Here is a 19,427-nt window from a genome sequence, read left to right as displayed (position 1 = left end):
GCAAGCGTCACCTGGCATACCTATACCAGATGCAGAGTTGGAGCTCTCTCTCCCTTAGGTGCTCTAATAAATACTTCACCTCGCTAGCCGCCCTCCTGTTGCTGCTATCTCCTTCCTTCCTTTTATCTCTCTCAACACCATCCTTTTGCATCCACCAACCTCCCACTGGGCAGAGTGGAGTGGTGGTAAATAAAAGACAGATAGTGTGTATGGTGGACTACCAGATGCTGGATGGATGGATTCTTGTTTGGGATCTGGTGAAATTTAACTCGGCTAATCCACTCTTTAGTGAATGGGAGTTGATAAGAAATGCTGAAGGGAACAAAGAGCACGGTGGCCAAAACACACACACACACACACCACAAGTTGCTTATCAAACACACACGTGGAGCCCTGCCAACAAGAAAGAGCATCTCCTGTTGCCGGGCAGCTGCTTGCCAGTGTCGAGTGTGTGTGTTGAAACAGTAGCCCAACAAACGGGCCAGGAGTCATTTGCTGCATTATCCCTGTGTTTGCCGAGTGAGGATGTGTGCCTGTGTGTGCTTTGCTATAAAAACTAGACCACCAGTCTCAGTGCAGCGTCCCCCGGCCCAGCTGTGCTTCTTTGGCTGTCATCCACACTGGAACACGACAGCTGCCTCCATTCACTCAACAGCCTCCTTCCTCTTTGCTATAGTTCCTCTTCCACTTTTTGTCTCCCTTACCTCCTTCTGTTGTTCATGTTTGACATTTCTGGATGATTTAAGGGTATTTCTGTAGATTTGGCCAAATTGATCTTTCTTTTTATCTGGCTGCTGGTTGGCTATGACCGAAGGAATCCAATACCCCTATCTATAATCTGAGCTTTCACTCCCCCCTCCGTTATGGAATTTCTTCTGCTGATCTATTAAAGCTGCTATAATCAATATTTCTATATTAACAATTGATCATATGACTGCTTGGATGTGAGAAATTCACTTGTAGTGATGAAGACAATGATCATCCAACTCTGCAGTTCTATTCAGCTCTACAGAGCTGATTAAGCGTCTTCAGCTCATTGTTTTGGTTTAACAGCTTGGACTTTGCTGTTGTGGTTCGCACCGCTCTCAGAGTCATTTTCACACAGCAGGCAGCTGCTTTTAAAAGTGGATATGCTACATACCCAGCACCAAATGCAGATAGACAAAGTTAGCACCAGCAGCTAAAGAGACAGATATTTCCCTCAGGAGTTGGTAGAAAAAACAGAGCTATGAAGATTATTGGACCTGTATTCATCAGGTAGACATGAACTAAATGAATGCTAATGTTCTCCGTAAGTGCTGGAGCCCATATTAGTTTAAAAGATCATCATATGTCAATATTATGTTCACAGGTTCTCTCTGCTGCCCCCAGCCCAAAAAAGCAGATAAGTTTTTATTAAAATGTTGTTTTAAGTTTTAAGCAAAAGTCTGACAATATTAGAAAATTTGAAATGTGATTCGTGTTTGTTTCCAACTACCTTTGTGTGAATATATTCAAGAGAATGTAACAAGATTGAATAATTAATGAAAAAACTGTAATTCTGACACATCATGGCATTTTATTGCTGCTTCCAACCTAAGATGGCAGCTGTGCTTTTTAATGAATGACTGTCTCTTCTGATTCACATGTTCCCTGTGGTGGTTTTATGAGTTGCTATGGTGATAGAGAGGGGGGGTGACATGCAACGAGGGCCCCCCTCCGAACTTGAACCAAGGACGTTGCGGTTGCGTGCCCCTACGACACCCCTGCTATTTTCATTCTTTATTTACGTACTTTCCCATGGAGCAGACGCCTTTCTTCTCAATGTTTCTATCTCCATATATTGCATGGATAGAAACGTATCTACTACTGTGTCTCCTTTTAACCCTCTGTGTCATCGTCGTCTCTCTCCACCTAGTGGAGGTGACACAGAGGTCTTTGTGGTAAAAACAACCCTGGATTGACTCCACAGGGGGCGGCTGTTGCATTTGTGTGTGCGCGTAAATGAAAGCTTCACACTTGCTAGAAGACAAGCGTGTAAACTCACCCTGCACCTGTTGCCCCAGCTGGATCAGATTACCGACACTCTCCATCCACCCAGCTACCCATGTGTCATTCCTGTCTCTCTCCGTCTCCCTCCATCCATTCTTCACTCACTCACTGACTCTCTCGTGGGACTAAAAGATACCTACAGCCCCGTTACTTAACACTCATAGGGCCTCAGTCAAACTACACCTGCGTATGGTTTGGTTACAGGTGGAGTGCATATGTGCATGTCTTTAGGGAATTAAATAAAAACCAACAACTCTGAGGCCACCAGCACCCTCCGCATCAAATGTGGCACTTACTAAAATTAATACAACCTCAAATTACAATTTTCTTTATGGGTAATTAAATCTACTAATTAAACATTCTCCTATCACACACACATCGTATACCCATGTGCGTATACCCATGTGCGTATACACCGCGCACGCCCACATACAGAGGCGCTTAAAGGAAAGACAAATTGCGCTTCATTTAATCTTAGCAGGCTGACCTGGTGTTTAAATCCCCACAGCAACCAAAGTCGAGTCCATCAAGAACCACGTATCCTGCTGAGACGTATTTAAGACACAGAACGCCCACCTGCTTCCTCACAGACAGTTGCTGCTAAAAACTGGTGTAAAATCGAGTTAAACTTGTGCCTTTGAGGCATGTGATTCTGCATATTCTTGTATATTTACATGTATGATCCACATTCAGGTCATTTTAGAGCTTCTCTAGCCTACTTAATTGTGTTTCCCTGACTGAGGCGCTCATTTCCAATTCGCCTTTCCCTTTGACCCACTGGTCTCTGCGTGCCTGGGTTGGTGCGTGTAGCCCCCTGGTGACCCTGCTGCCCAAGTCTGTGTGGTCGGGGCAGATTCCCGGCAGCTCTGTAATGCTTCAAGAGATTAGCCTGCTCAGCTGAGACCTGCCGGCATCTGTGCACGGGCGTGTGGGACTCAGACGAAACAGAAAAGAGGTCAACAGTCACAGAAAGGGAGCGAGGTGAACAGAGATGACAGCGGCAGAAAGGTGGGGATTGGGGAAGAGCGGGGTTAAAGAGTAAAACCTTCGGTTATAACAATCCAATTTAACACTTAACCGCTCCCTCAGACGTAGAGGGTGAACACGGACGCCAGCAAGAATAATGTCCACTGGCACAAAGGAGCTCAGCCTCAAAAACTCAAATTTAACAGAAATCATCCTAAAAAGTTGTAGTCCCCGCTATGTAGTTCACTGCAGTACCTACATGGGTTTCTAGGGGGATAAAGTTTACATTCAGTCAGACGTTCTTGCTAGAGTTTTGCAGTTCCCAAACAACTCCAGCAGAAAAACGCAGGGTCGTCCAGCAAATCATCTGAACCTGATTCAACTTTTGCTGCAACCCAATGTGGTGTCATTCAGCAAGACACTGTGTGGGCAAATCTGTGCAAGCACACATTCCTAGTGGCTTACCTTATAAAATGAACGGTGATTTTCAGCGCATACCACTTCATAACCAACAGTTGTAACCATGCTTTGCAATTAAGTACTTCCTGGGAGACTTCATGGGACAGAGTTTTAGACTTTTAAGAGAGGTGATCTTGTCTGCTGCCACCTGTCAGGCCTGATGTTGCAGAACAAGGACCTGCAAACTGTTCTGTGTGCAAAAGCACAGACATCTTCAGATTACTGCATATGTAAAAGCAGAGGAACACAGATATACACAAACACATGGAAGACCATATGGTGTGTGCAGCGGGTAGGCAGGCAGTCAGAAAGAGGGGTATTGAGGTTTAGGGCCTGGCGTGGCCTAAGCCACTTGGGCCTAACAAGATTAGGAGGCTGGGTTACTGCAGGGCATACTGCTGGTGGGACACAGAGGCCAGGTTTCCGTTTGGGACAGAGAAACACACTCAGCCTTTACATACACTTTAAAACACATCAGACTTTCAGGGGTTGCGACTGGGGTGGGAAATCACCACCTGCCAAACACTTGTTGATTTTGGCTGCGGCGGTTACATCTATCCATTCTGCAGCGTCAGAACCAGCCACTAGTTCACTTGCATGCATCTGTTGCAACAAGGGTCTTAGCTGCAGGCGTATTTTGGGGATGGACCTTGAAACATTATCCCCTCTGTAACGTCACAGTAGCTCAACCACACTGCATAAAATCAAACCCAATTTTGTTCCAGGGAATAAACTAACTGGTGATTTTCCAAAATTTAAATATAAAGTGCCATCAAATGCTCTTAAGGAAACATGGACAAGTTTTCAGACCAATGTGTCATTGTGAGTGTGGAAGATCTTATTGCAAAAACTAAACTATTAAAGGAACAGTTCTTATTCGCTTTCTTGACAAAAGTTAGATTGGAAGGGCGACACCACTCTGGCATGCTAAGTATAAAGCTACAGACAGGAGAGCGTTGTCTCAGCTGAGCTTACAGACTGCAAGCAAGGGAAACAATTAGGTTGGCTCTGTGGGCCCATAACCCTCTGTAAATGACAACGACGACAAGTTGTCATTATTACACTTCAGTTTTCAAATAGACTGAACTAATGAGATATAACACGTTAATTAATGATATTTAGAGGCGCTAGTAGGCACATTTTGTTACCTTTTGACAGAGCCAGACTGGCTGTTTCCCTGGTTCCAGTCTTTATGCTGAGTTAAGCTGTCTCTTGGCTGTAGCTTCATATTTGGCATACAATCACAAGAGTGAGATCAATCTTCACAACAGAACAAAAAAGCATACTTCCAAAAATGTTCCTTTACTGATATGAAATATGAAGAGGCAGTAAATGTTTTGGATAAAATGACTCCTTGGAAAAGATTTTCAGTGAAAAATGGTAAAATCTGGATGATGAGTAACTAAAACTAAACTTTTTAAGAAAACTGTGATGATGTTCTTATTTGTTCGCAAACCCCCCCACCCTCAAAAAAAAACAAAAACAAAATCACAGAATGACTGTTTTGACACATGCGCGCGCACACACACACACACACCCACACCCCGTACCCTGGAATACAATACGGCATCTGACAGGCTTATTGTGTGTATAATGGAGTGCCTGAATCTCATCTTGTGCTGATTGCTAAGGGAACTGGACTGTGGAGGACAAACGATCACACACAACACACATACTACATGAGGTGGGTGAAGGAGTACTCACGTTTAAGGAAGCGGTTACGGACCCACTTATTCTGTTTGCGGGCGTAACGCCTCGTAGCAATCTTCAAAGCTTCTATGCCTAGACAGAGTTAAAACGAGGCGGTTACAGATGAAGGGGAGACGGGAGAGAACTCTCTAAAATAGGTTCTTCTGGTTGATCAGTCAACCAGCCCACCAACTGGTGGATCTAAATCCATCTGTGACTTTGATCATGTATTTCTCTGACCTTTGTCTCGTAGTGTGTCTTTCTCCTGCTGGGTGCTGCTTTCAGGGGCAGTCAGGTAGTCATGGAACTCCTTAAAACCGATCGACTGGAAAATCCCATGTTGATAGTCCTGACTGGAAAGGAGAGGAGAAGAGAGGAGGGGAAATGAAATATTATCCATCAGTAAAAAAAAAGTTTACATCTCCAACTTGACATTTCTAGACAAGCGGTGGTGACTCATTTCACCTTCTCCCCATCCTCTATCTCTCCTTCCCTCACTGAAAAAAGGGAGGGAAGTCTGAGCAGATGTGAGGCCCTTCAGGGGACAAAGTGACAGAATGACATTAAAAAAAACTGAATGGCACAGGCAGAGGGACCCACGGGTGCCGGGACTCAGTTGCCTGACCGGAGTGACATCAGGTTGGGGCGGAAGCCCACTGGTTACCTCGCCAGACACCAGAGACAGAACATTTCCATCAATGTCAGACTATATCACCCCAATTTGAGCGTTGCTGCCTGTTCTTGCCCAAGCTGTGCCTCTTCTGATTTTAGTAATAGCTCCACAATTGGTATGCGGGTTTACGAGGAATGGTCTGAACCTTTGCTGAGTTTGGAGAGTGATTGCAAAAATCGTAGAGGTCAGCTGTGGTGGCCTTTTTTTTTTTTTTTTTTTTTTAACACCTCTAGAAGAAAATGTTTTTTTCGATCGTAATAGTTGACTTGACGGATGAAAAATCAATTCTGCACCTATTTAGTGGAATACAACATTAACAGTTACAGTTTATGTGGAACGGAACGTGTACAAATAAATATTAGGGATGTGATGCAAAGCTACCATCTGTATCTGTTTATTATTTTACAAATGTATCTGGAGGGTTTAAGAGCAGGAAATAATAGTCAGAATTTCATCAGGTTACCACACATGATTGGTTGTGTTTATAATAAGAGGAGGCCCAGATGAGTGTAAAGTTGGTTTGAAGAATTTCTCATCTCTCTCAGCCATTAACTTCATGCTGCCAACTGCCAGGCTTGAATATCAGATCATGAGGAAAAAACAAGCTTCATCTTGCACTGCCCAACAAAATACTGGTTAAAAAAAGAAACACGGATAGAAAGTTGTCGATGATAAAAGACAGGGAATGTCTTAATGTTGACCTTAAAACTCCTCTGTGGTTTTAGCCCATAGCCTGTCCTGCTTTGGCTACCAGCAGTTCCCGTTCCCACACTGTACAGACAACGGTTGCTGGATTACTTTGATACTGAAGAAAAATTCAGAATCTCATCATCATGTGCCAAGATCTGAAGTTACAGAAGCACCTTCTGTCTTTCCAGACTGATTTATGGATGGAGATCACAAATCAGGGGTAGCCTACTACTGTAAAAATCAGATGCTGTTTACATTCAGAGCACATTATCTGTTCATATCCAAATTCTGTATTGATATTTGCTTATATCCCTAATAAATACTACAAGCACAAATAAACTGCAATTTAAGAGAACCTTGTACCATGTTCCCATAAGCCTGATTAAAAGGAAACAGCACGGTTTCAAAATGTAATTTGCATCTGCACAGATGTTAGTCATTTTTAATCCCATCATAGGCGGGCTGCAGTTCAGGCCATCACACTAAACATGTAAACTGGATCTCTTATTTTTATTTATCTGTTTTAGTTTTATTTGATACTGACTTTGATTCATAGACTTGATTTTATCTAATCTTTTGTTTTGAGTTTGCATATTCAGTGTCATCCTCACTTTTTTCCTATAAGTCACTGTTCTTGCTGTCAATTTTGTCTCTTTGTAGACCACACAAATTTCCCTTTTTAAACAGACTGTAGAACAAACATTATAACAAAAATAATGACTATTTTTGGTCCATAACTTACACTTGTAACAGAAACAAGAGGAGGAAATCACAAAAATAAATCTGGCTAGACGGGCAGAGACAGAAATTTGAGAATAGCGACAGAGCACAGGAAATGTAGAGTCAATGGAGGGAGAAAGAGGAAGACAGAGGAAGAGAGGGAGGGAGGCAGCGAGGGAGGGCGGGAGAGATTTGACCTTGATGTCTGGGCCACAGCAGCCAGCCGGGGATGGAGACATGAGGGTGAAGGAGAGAAAGACAGACAGATGGGGGGAGGGAGGGTAAAGTGCTTGGGTGATCAGATTGCTGAAAGGGCAATAGTGGCAGGGGGGGAGGGAGAGAGAGCGAGACAGGAGGAGGCTGCTGGTTGATGAGGTGGGATGGGGTGATGAAAGAAAGGAGGGACAAAAGAAGGGAATTGGCAGCTTCCTGGGCTCTGTTCCACCACTCCCCTGCAGCCACACCCCATCACACATATATAATACCCTTTTCTGCTGCCAAGAGAGACCCACAGCAGTGTTCACATACTGCATCTGTTTCAGCCATTAGTGAGGCTAAAAAAGACGTTTATTTAGATTTCTTATCACATACAGAATATACACATTTCTTATTCAACTACGACACGTCTTACTGGAACTTTGTTGCTCATGTTGTAATTTTTCCCAAGCAAATTCTACATTTGCTGCTCCACAGTAACCCAGAGATCGCACCACACAACACCACTCACAGTGCAGGAAACAGTGGCTCCATGCCGCTCACAGAGTGACGCAGCTCCACTATGCTACAGGTCATGTGGTTACTGTTAAGGAAATGTCAGGGACAACTTGGTAATTCTGAGAAGGACAAGAAATCAATCTTGATCATATTAACATTCAAATAGCATCTTTAACTGACAACATAGCACTGTAGGTAATTTCTTCCAGGGACACTAGAATGTCCATTCAGTATGGGATACAATGCTTGAGGCCGTGAGGTAATAAGCACCGATCACCAGACTCCCTTGGTAGTGCTACTGTCATAAGGAGGGGGCTTATCTCTGTAATTATTAATAATCACTGGACATCCTAAAGAATTACAATTCCCATCTGAGTTAAACTTGCAGCAGTGTGGGCTGCACAAAAATTGGTCTCCAGGCCTCAGGAAAACAACAGCGTACAGAACAGAGTGACCTGTCAGACTGGGAAGAAGAAATAAATAACTGGATAGCTGCTTGACTGAGTTCACTTCACTCCTATTGCCCTGGTTACATGGAAGAGGGGAGTAAAGTCTGGACCTAGACTGAAAGTCTGGACCATTAATCTAGGTAGGAGGATGAGAATGTGATCTTAAACTTGTTCCACAGACAAGCAACCCTCAGACCACCTCGTAATGCTCAACAGTAATGGCAACAGGGCCAAAGTCAAGTATGACATACGTTTTTGGCACGTATCCAGCATGTCTTGGCTTTATGAAGGGAGGATAATGCACCATTCCCATTAACGGCGCTGATTTTACACATTAAAGTCTGTTTACAGGTGTAGAGTATTACAGCATAAGCAAAAAAAAGTTGTAAAAAGCCCTTTGTGGCTCCAGAAGGAGCTGTGCGATCAATTGCTTCATGTGATGTCACTTGAGTCAACGTGGGTTTGGGCTAAAGTCTACCAAGTTTGAAATGAAAAAAAATCTGAGGATGTGACGTGAGATTACGTGCTTGAGGCTAGCAGCTAGATTCTACATTAGCTGCTACTTGCATAACACCCTAATCTCCGGTTTGGCCAGGAAAAAGAAAGATGACCTCTGGCTCTGCTGCATCAGTTTGATTATTTCCATCATGAGCACGACAATGTTACAAAAGTGCAATGCTAAGTCTATGCAGTACTCTTTTTTAAAAAAAAATGACTTCGGCGTCAACTAGATGTAATCCCTGCATTCTTTTCTAGCGATTCCCCTTCTTACAAGATCAGAACTGCAGACAAGATAAAATCCCAATGAACAACTATCAGGACAGATTATTAAACAATGATAACACTGGGTAAAAGATAATTCTTTGAGGATGAACAGGATCTTGTTTATTGGGATGGCGATGGAGCAGTGGATAAGATGCATGCCTTTGGTGTGAGAGACCCGGGTCCAACTCCCTAATGTGACACTCACCAATGTGTCCCTGAGCATGACACTTAAGCCCTAGTTGCTCCAGAGGCGTGCGACCTCTGACAGAAAATAACAATTGTAAGTCGCTTTGGATAAAAGCGCCAGCTAAATTAATAAATGTAATGTTATGTTTCAGGAGGGTGGACATGTTTTGCTGCTGATCTGATACCTGTCGTCCTGGACTTTCTGCTGATTGTAGCGGACATGGAAGTCTCTGAGCTCCTCTATCAGTCCAGTAGACAACATCTCATCTACACGAGCATCCAACCGCTTGTCTAGAGCTAGAGAGGAGCAGAGAGAAAAAATAAGACAGACATAGATGTAAAAAACAAACAAACTGGCATTTCTATTGTTTTGATAAATAGCGGTAAGAGTAAAATGAAAATCCATACAATCTTCCTTCCGTACCGTCCATGTCAGCATGCAGCCAGAGGATGCAGGGGTCTGGGTATCTCAGCGGCCCCCCAAGCCCATCACCTCCCTCCTGCCCCCTCTGCTCCTCCAGCCAGCGGCTATGGGGGATGCCTGTCTCCTCATGGATTTGAAGACTCCTGTAGATAACAAACAAGCAAGCAGATACAGTATGTTGTGGTTAAATCAAACACTTTCCCACTGAGACTCCATAGAGACACAACCAATCTGACGATATCCAGTATACTATGAGTTTCAGTTCAGTCCCTGTACAGTATGTCAGGCCTCAGTGGGTAAACTAGTGGGAGATTAGATAGAGAGTTAACAACCCACTCATCGGTTAAATCCAGTGTAAAAGAAAATCTCCATCCCTCGAAGGAACACATTTAGAGTTTAGTAGTAAACAAATGGTTTTAAATGTATGATGAAACAAGATACAGAATTGTCGTGTATGAAATCACTCTTTTTTCACACAGTTAACATTCAGCCAGGGCTAAACCAGACTTCTGAGATTCAAATCAGACTCTTATGCTGTGCCAAACTGCACTCTGAGGTTATGAAGAAAATATGATTCCTGTCGCCTCCTGTCATCCAGAAGAACAGGGTAACCTAACCTGCTCACACAAAAGATCAGAGTGCGCTGACTGCTACTCATCAAGCTGTGTGTGTGTGTGTTTGTGTACGCGCGTGTGTAAACAGACACCGGTCTTGTCAGCGTAGATTGGGTGGAGGCCATATACTGTGACTGTCAGCCTGAGACGGGGCAAGGACCTCATACAAAAGTCAAGGAAATACTGTGAGCCACTCATACACACACACAAACAAAAATGACGAGCTACACCCACAAACACTACACCATATTGTTCTGAAGGTGAAAAGAGCCTTTTCCCCATTCTAATCTTGTAACAATGCTGTCATTTTGAAGTAGAGGCGCTTGTGTTAAAATGTTAACAATGTTTAAAGTACATTAATTTGGACAAAGTCAAAATAGTTTCACATTAAACACTCGAGACAATGTGTGCGTTTTCATTTAGGTGAAATTAGTGTTTTGTTTTGGGGCAATAACACAGTTGGTGGTGGCTCATTTATAATGATAATATAACTGAATTCTTAGTTTGTGGTGTGTTTGTATGTTGACCTAAAATTACTGCATTATAAAAGGCAATTTAAGAAGTGCGAGATGATGCTACAATTCAAAATTCAATCACATAAAGCAGCAAGAAACCAAGAACAAGAACAAGAGCAAACCTGAAGACATTAACCTACCGAAGTGAATATCTGTTACTACAGCCCCATGTGGAAGATTTAAAGATTTAGCGAGCAGCTAACACCTCAAACTGCATTTTTCTAATGCTAATGTTGCTAGTGTTTCGTTTCCTATTTGTCATTCAACAAGCTAGCAAAAGCAACAAAATATCTATAGAAAATGTGACTATCACACTATTTCTTTAGATAATTTGACTGTACTCGATGCTAGCACAAACCAATAACTTTGTAGAAGGATGGACTTATTATCATCTATGGCTAATGATAACTAAAAATGGATAAGTGCAATTATTTTATGTAGTAACTTTTCATGTGTAATTTTGATAAATAATTTCTCACAGAATGCTTTAAGAGAAATATTCAATATTCAAAACTATTTCAGGTTTCTAAAAAATACCCAGCTGATTTATTTGTTACTAGACATTCAGTGTAATGAAGACATTACCAGCTGTATCACCTGGCTATCTTGCGTTTGTCGTTGGGGTGCAACATGGCAGCCATTTTGGGGTCCACCTCTGCCAGCCGTTTGTGTAACTCAGCTCCTCCCAGTTTCTCCAGCTCCAACTTCCTGTTTGAAACCCCATCTCCCCTGTCCCCTGACTCCTCGTTTTCCTGCTGTGAGACAAGTTGAACATTTCATTTAACATTTTAGAGTTGAAAAAAAGCTACCTTCAACTACTCCTCTTAAATGCCTACTTTTCTTAATATGTCCCGTCAGAACAGTGCTTTGGGTCTCACCCAATATTGGTAATAACTGATAGTGTTTGGAGGTGTATTTGAGTTGTACATTTGCGGCACTCACCCCGGTATCCAGCAGGACTCTCCACAGCAGAGACTCAATGTAGTAGTTTGTTCCTCCTACAATGACTGGCAGTTTGCTTCTGCTGTGCATGTCATCTATGTTGGAGTGAGTTAAGGAGCGAACTGATCTGTGCACATTTATCAATATGAATTCCAGGGTGGTTCCTAATTTTTAGAGTTTTGACATGAATTATGATGATGCAACAATAAAAAACATTTTGAAATGACCTGTTGAGCTCATTTAATCACATTCACACCATCATGGCATTTAAAAAAGCTCCAGCTGGTTCTAATTCAGTTAGTCACAAAGGCTGCCAGTCGCATGTGGCTTAATTGCATTCAGCTTCTCTGGCTATTAATGTTTACTGTACATTTTTAAATCATGTTTCTGCAATGGTTTTTTATTCAAGAATGCAGGAAGGTATCCAGATGAGAAAGATAATTGATTTTTTCTTTTTTGTGTTGTTACTTCAAATTTAAAGTGTTCAAATTACAAGGCCGGTTACAGTTCCACAGAAAATTAATAGTGAAAATCTAATATTTAGGTGGAGTAAGTTTTTTTCAGAATATTTAACTTGGAAAAACAATGTTAACAAAATGATAAATGAAATACTATAGAATGACAAAAGTGCAGCTTTTTGGCTTGTAATCACTTGAAGTAAAGCATTGTGTGCTTGTGACACCTTGTCACAGGTGAGTCCTCACTTTGTGTCATTTAAATAAATGTTCCATTCCTGAAGAGGTGACAAGGTACAATGTGTAATATTTGGCTGGATTTTAGTTCAAGATAATTCAAAAAATAAACTAACATGATCAACTGAATGTGAAGAAGTGACAGCTGTAATGTACTAATGATATCTAGTTAAAATGCTAACCAGCTAGCCGCATCCCATCCTGTGTTGTAATACCACTTGTGCCTCGAGGTGTTAGTGAGACACTGTAGAGTCTAGTCTGCCCTCAGTCCAACATGAGAGGACGAAGATGTACAGCTGCCCAGAGGGCTTGTCAATCAATGCTGCTGCACGGGTTCTGATTCTCCCTGACCTCTTAATCCTCCGCTAACTCTACTTTTTTGTCTCCTTCCCTGTCTCTGACTGGGCTCTGAAGCGCTTCCTTTCAGCGCTCATGTTAACCAACTGGGCTGCTCAGACAAAGCTAGCGGCGTAGGTACAGCAGCGAGTGTATCTGTCAGGAAAAGACACTGATAATCTACTAATGATCTGATTATGACAAATGATTAAATATGTAATAGCAAGTTTTTTTAATTGCATACTTATTGCACATATTTGTCAGTTGTGTCTAAACAGTGACAGGGAGGAGCAGGACAGGGCGATGGTCCTTTTAACTTCATTACTGCTTCTTCTGCAGTAATGAAGGAACACATAAAAAGCTTCATTTTATGAGATTACTATAAAGATACATGCTACATGTGATTAGAAAAGAGCAGAGGAGCAGAATCACTTAAAGAGTAGCCGGCTGAGGGGGAGGAGGAGGTGAAATGCCCCTGATCTCAAACTCAATATCAGCCACTCAGTTTGGTTCACCTCCCACAATCAGCACAAAAATATCAATATTGGATTTTTACAACGGCCTGCCTGGTCACACAGACAGAGCCTGCTAGCCACACTGTGTTTCCCTTTCTCTCCCCTTTTCTGTCACATCTTCTCTCATCTTGCACCTTTCCGTCCCTCTCCTCCTCCCTTGCCCCCCCTTCTGTAATCAGGAATAATCAAATAACCACTCAAACAAGATAAAGGCCCATCAGCCATCGTCACCCACCTCCTCCCTCAATCTCTCCTTCTCTCTCGCGCGCGCACAAACACACACACACACGCACAGACACACATCGTCTGCATCGCTGTGTTTGCAGGGACGCGGAGCAGGAGATGGGAAAGACGGTGAGATTGATCGCTGACATGCGGCGAGGAAAATCAAGGGAGGTACAAGAGAAAGAGGGCTGGAAGAGAGAGTTCTAAAAGAGAAACAGAGGAGTGGTTTGGATAGAGGGGGTTTATGTGAGTCGCATGTTGAGTAAAGGGTTGATAGCTACTGATGCGTCATTAGGTCCTGCGTCTTTGAACTCCTCAAGCATGTCAGCCTTTTCCAGCTGTCACACACACCCTCCTCCCTCCCTCCCTCTTTTTCCCCTCTATGGTCTCTCTTCCCTGCTTTATGGTTGGAAATCCTCCACACCGCTTCTATCCCTACTAATCTGTATTCATGTCTTTCCATTTCTCCCTCTTCCCACCAGCAGGCTGCAGTGAGCCTATTCTTAGAGCTACCGCATCCCCTCACCGCACTGGTGAGTATGAGAGTGAGTGAGTGAGTGAGTGAGTGAGTGAGTGAGTGTGTGAGTGAGTGAGTGAGTGAGTGAGTGAGTGAGTGTGTGAGTGTGTGAGTGTGTGTGTGTGTGTGTGTGTGTGTGTGTGTGTGTGTGTGTGTGTGTGTGTGTGTGTGTGCGCGCGCATGCCTTCCTGATCTATTAATACCGTCTCTGGTTATCACCTCCTCTCTCCACATCTGTGTGGCGGCAGGTGTCTGCAGGAGGGTGTGACAGTTCAGAGAGTGTGTATAGACACACCGCAGACACGGACTCCATAAATATCGCGTCTAGTGATCTATCTCTTCACATTTTCACCACAACATCTGCAGAGAGAGACGCTGACAAAACGAGGACATAGCAGATCTTCCAAACACATACACCCACACACAAACACAAACCTGCAGACCAATTAGTGAAGTCAAACCAACTGAGATACCATTTAATAATCTGGGGTGGGGTGGGGGGTGATGATAGCAGAGGTGATAGCAACGTGTGATAAATATTGCTCCTCTGCCTTAACTTGTTTCCAGGAAAGGATATTAGAGCCAGGGCTTTGTTCCTGAAGTCCATCACCGTGTAGCTGCTAACTAACGGGTCCACAAAGCTGATCATGTGATGTCTGCACTGGGCACGCTCCTCAGCTGTCACCTTATTGGTGATGATGTCGAGGCCCTGATACACCTGGAGGGGAAGCCAAAAAAACAATAAAGTCAATGAGAACCATCATTTAAAATAAATGTTTTATAGGCAGGTATAATTACAATATGATAACATATGGAGGAATTAAAAATAGAAATTGTAATAGCAACTGCATCACATTCTATACTGAACTCCGTATTAAATAAGTTTAATGGAAATTCTTTGTCCTAGAAAGCATAAAACCCTGGACAACACTGAAAAAAACAAAAACAAATAGGGCAGGAGATTGAAATCTATGTTAGTGGAAGGATGTATGTGAATGTGTGTATTTGTGTGAACATGTCAGAAGCTGGAAGCAGACACTTATAGAGGAAGGAATAAGGAGCGCAGTTTGTCGTCCCTGTAAAATCACTCGGACCATTCCTGCAAATTACGATCCACACCTCCGCTGTCCATTTTACATCACCCAGCAAGGAAGCTCCCTCGTGGAATTTGACAGCTGGGCGTCATACAGTAGTCAGTCATGAGAGAGTTTTATAAGGGATGCCTCAGGGATGCAGGGGACTTTTTAACAGGGCTTGTCTTTCTAGAGGCCCTTTTCTATCCTTTAAACGTCAATGCCTTGTTTTCCTTTGGTCCATGCCCTTGATTATTCTGAAAATCCAACTGATTAGGTTCCTTTTGGAGTATATGCGCAAGATTTATGTCTGTTTCTGCATTTGTAATATGGACTGGAGACACATTTATGCTCTCAAAGTGATCAAACGTCATTGTAAATTGAGTGTATCTACACTTCTGTGTTATTTTATTACCACCCAGAACATGTAACCCCAGTCATTAGATGACACAAGATTAAGTTTTCTGGATAATTGTATGAACTGAGTGGTCAATAGCGGAAAAAAGCAAAGCCTCGATTCTTGTTAGTTTTAGAAGTGCCTTCTCCCAAATGCGTGCACAACAGAAACTTTATTTGGTTATATTGTGAAGCTTTAACTACTTTTTTTATCCCCATTATGATTTTTTCCCCCATAAGCATGGTACAGCGTAGAAACAGAACTGAATCTCGCATCATTGCAGTTTATGGACACCATTGATCATATTGCAGATGGCAAAGTATCGACATCTCCCCACATCTGTCATGTAAATACACCTCTATGGCCCTTGTCCTCTGCACAGCATCTGTGTGTAGTCTACCATCAACCATTCAAAGCAGGTGTGTGGCTCTGAAAGTGAATCAGGCTGAAGTTGCCAGCAAAACTTGATGAAACCCTTTTGAGTGAAAAAAACTATTTAAAAAAAACAATTTTATTCTGAAACCTCTGTTTGGATTCAGCCTTGATTTGAGTAAAAAAAAGCTTGGTGAAGCACTCTATTGTTCAACAATTCAGAGAAGGAAAATACATCCTTTAATCATAAGCAGTCAGCTGGCTATTGGCAGTGAAGCACAGTCCCAAATGAACACACTAGTATTATTTTTACACCATGAAAGAATGGATGAAGTCACTCTTGACTTTAACTTGTTAGCTTATTTTACCCTTTGTGACAATAATAAAAATTTCATGACAAACAATGCATTGTGGAAAGAGTTTTTTTCCCATTTCAGACTCCAGCATTTCACTGAGTAGAATCTTTGTGAAGTTAGGTCAGCTGAGATGTGGGCTTCACGTGGGGCTGTAGTAACAGATACTCAGCATTTAGACTTTGGAAAGTCTTTTTTTAGCCTTTCCACAACCACAAGAGCAAAAGTTTAAGGATTGGATTAAACAGTGGGTTCATCTGCTTTAAAATAGGCTGCAATCATTGTCAGAACTAGCTTAGTGCCTACAGTAGTAACAGAGCGTTTCTTCAAAGTAGGGATGCGTTCGGTCCAGTCTATGGTTCGGCCACCGAGCAAAAAAAAAAAAAAGAAGCATTTTCGGTGTTTGGCCTTGTAAGTCAAAAGACCGAATAAATTTTACTGAACAATTACGTTGACATGTCGGCAGTGTGGAAGCATTTTAAACTGTCAGAGAAAGACGCAAAAATTGCCATTTGCAGACACTGTTCTGCTGAATTATCTCCTAAGAAGACTTCTGAGAAAAGGCAGCAAACGGTCTGACCCGCTCTGAGTGTTTCTGTCACTCGTTTCTGAGAAGGCGATTTAGCTAGTTGCACCTAAATTTGGAGTGCACGCGTATTACAGCCTTTATGGTATATCCACTGAAACGGACCAGAGTGAGCTGACAGGCAGGTTAGCGACTTTCTCCTGTCATTTTCTGTCTTTACATAGACAAGTGTTGCAGTATGACAGTCCTACCCGAAGAGAGATGTGAAGTTTTCATTTTGCGCGATAGGAGAACCACATACAATATAATTTAGCAAATTGGGTCGGACTTGATGAATTTAGCACAAGGATACACATGTGACAACGCCCGGTTTTCAAAATAAGGTTTGTATACAGTATGGAAAAAAGGTTAATTGGATTATATTCACAGAAATTTTAAAACATATTACATTTGTCCATTAAAAGTAAATGAACATGTAATTTACTTTACCAGTCCCATTTGGGCCTCTGACCTATCCACAATAGATATAGAATAGAATAGAAATTTTTATTATGTTTGGCTTCGGCCAGGAATTTTCATTTTGGTGCATCCCTACTTCAAAGACCAAGAGTTAGCACATTAACAAACTACTTCTACATTAGCCCTGTTAGCGACCAGCACATTTATTGTGTAGCATTTCCTCACTGTGTGGACGTTCTGGATGCTATCAGAGTGGAGGCTAACGTTAGCAGCTCCTGCTATTAATTGGATTAAGGGACGTTTATGCTCCATTATGTAAGGCTAAAGTAGCTGTGTGATAATAACAACATTAAAAAGTCAGCTGGAGAGAGCATGGAGCGAACATTAGTTAATTAAGCTAACTACTAGCTAGCTACAGCTGACAAAATCTGCTAGCAACAGTTGTCATTTCTGTCAACAAAATCGACGGCCAGATATGGAAATGCGAAACCTGTTTTTATCTATTTCTGTCTGAAATCAAGGACCGATTGTTTTGCAGATGAGATTAGACTTTCAAGTGATAAATCTGTCTATCACTGTAAACTGCATATTTGCTGTGCAAGAGTGAAAAACTTGACAGTTGTAACAGTAACTGAGGTGAGCAGAGCTCAATGAACCATCAGTTTCTTTTGCCCCCATAGTTTATTTCTCCAAGATTATCTGACTTTGTCATTTTTCTTCATTCTTGATTTCAGATTTTTTTTATTTTTAGTGTTTTAAATGCTTACTTTTTACATTAAGAGTTTCAGTTAACTTTCCTTGAATAACTATGACCTGGATGACTGATAATCTTCATAGACATCCTTCAGATTAACAGTTTTCATGTCAAATGTCTACTTTAAACATATTTTAGACAAATTTTTGTCATGTCAGAGTATGGCACAACATAGGGAGATACATTAGGGAGAACCAGACAGCACAATTTTATTTTGTCTCAACTTAGTTGTTTAGTTTAGGAAGTATTTTGTAGAGCAAGGCGTGCCCCCATCTTCTTGAATACTCCTAACTTTGTTACCGAGCATCTTCCAGTAGTCTAAATCTTGTATTTCAAGCCAACAACATTACAGGCTGTTTAACCCAACACATATGCATTTGGGTAATCGATACAGTTGTGAAGGTTATTGATCGCATCCTTTGGTGCGTGTGTGGGTTTGCGTGTACTTCACCAAATGTTTTTCAGCGCCGCAGCAAGCCAAAAGTGGCGAGCTAGGGCAGGGCAGAACAACCCAGCCTGATAAATTATTCACGGCTTCTCCGCACGACACCGCTGCCAAGTCAAGGGAGGGATGGGTGCATGGATGGATGGTTAAGATGAAGGAGATGGAGAGCAAATGAAGGAGGGTGAAGGTTTGAAGAAAAAGGGCGCTGAAAAGGACGAGAGAGAAAAGGAGATGAACAGACAGAAGAGCGCTGTGTACTTGTTAGAGAGAACAGGATGCTCCCTGATAAATCTGCACACATTATCCACCACCAGCCCTCATTTGCCTTCACTTCTCTCTCTATCTCACACACACAAACATACACAGATTGTACAGAATGAAGACAGAATGACAGGTAGCAGAAGGATGGCAAAATGATGGTGAGAGAAAGACAGAGAGAGGCACTTCGAGTAAGGTCACGTGTCTCTCATTCTGAACCACACACACACCACCAAATTAACACACTATTGGTTTCACACATGGTGAAAAGACAAAAGCTCTTGTTAAACACACACAAAATGTCTCTTTCTATTTTGAGCACTTTAAGGACTACTCGTCCATCTTGGCTTAAAATTATAGATTTCATGACAACCGGGTACCTGCTGAAGCATGCGATATGACCGACAGCTGCAGAACAGCTACTAAATGGACCTGGTAAGATTTTGTCAACTACCATTTTCCAAGTCTATGACCAAAAGTTAGTTCTACTATCATCCAAGTTGATTTACAGCATTTTGCATTCTTTCCCCCCAGCAATAATGAAGTTTCCTCTCTTCCATATGTCTTCTCCCTCCTCACAATCCCTCTCGTGTTGTCCATTCTTACCTGCCACTGAGAGAACACAGCTAATCATTATGTAAACACTCCTTAATGTACATTTATGTGTT

The 19,427-nt window shown here is 42.2% G+C and overlaps 1 protein-coding gene across 2 annotated transcripts in view; it reads right to left on the bottom strand.

The window, feature by feature from the left end:
* The window catches only part of trit1 (tRNA isopentenyltransferase 1), a 34,951-nt gene that overhangs the window by 7,046 nt on the left and 8,478 nt on the right, over window positions 1-19,427 (bottom strand). The window contains exons 2-8 of one of the 2 annotated variants that reach the window (XM_038724717.1): window positions 14,700-14,840; window positions 11,838-11,936; window positions 11,493-11,647; window positions 9,767-9,909; window positions 9,528-9,639; window positions 5,386-5,498; window positions 5,161-5,238 (exon numbers count right to left, since the gene is read on the bottom strand). In XM_038724717.1, coding sequence (XP_038580645.1) covers window positions 5,161-5,238; window positions 5,386-5,498; window positions 9,528-9,639; window positions 9,767-9,909; window positions 11,493-11,647; window positions 11,838-11,936; window positions 14,700-14,840 — 841 coding nt within the window. Of the gene's footprint in view, window positions 1-5,160; window positions 5,239-5,385; window positions 5,499-9,527; window positions 9,640-9,766; window positions 9,910-11,492; window positions 11,651-11,837; window positions 11,937-14,699; window positions 14,841-19,427 lie in introns of both variants that reach the window. The other variant, XM_038724716.1, reaches the window with a different exon arrangement.

Source organism: Micropterus salmoides, unplaced genomic scaffold (genome assembly GCF_014851395.1).
Source record: "Micropterus salmoides isolate LMB-PRFRI ecotype aquatic unplaced genomic scaffold, ASM1485139v1 Ms_hic_scaffold_17, whole genome shotgun sequence".
NCBI lineage: Eukaryota > Metazoa > Chordata > Actinopteri > Centrarchiformes > Centrarchidae > Micropterus > Micropterus salmoides.
The sequence above is the reverse complement of the archived record's forward strand: the minus strand, read 5'-3'. Positions and strand labels throughout refer to the sequence as shown.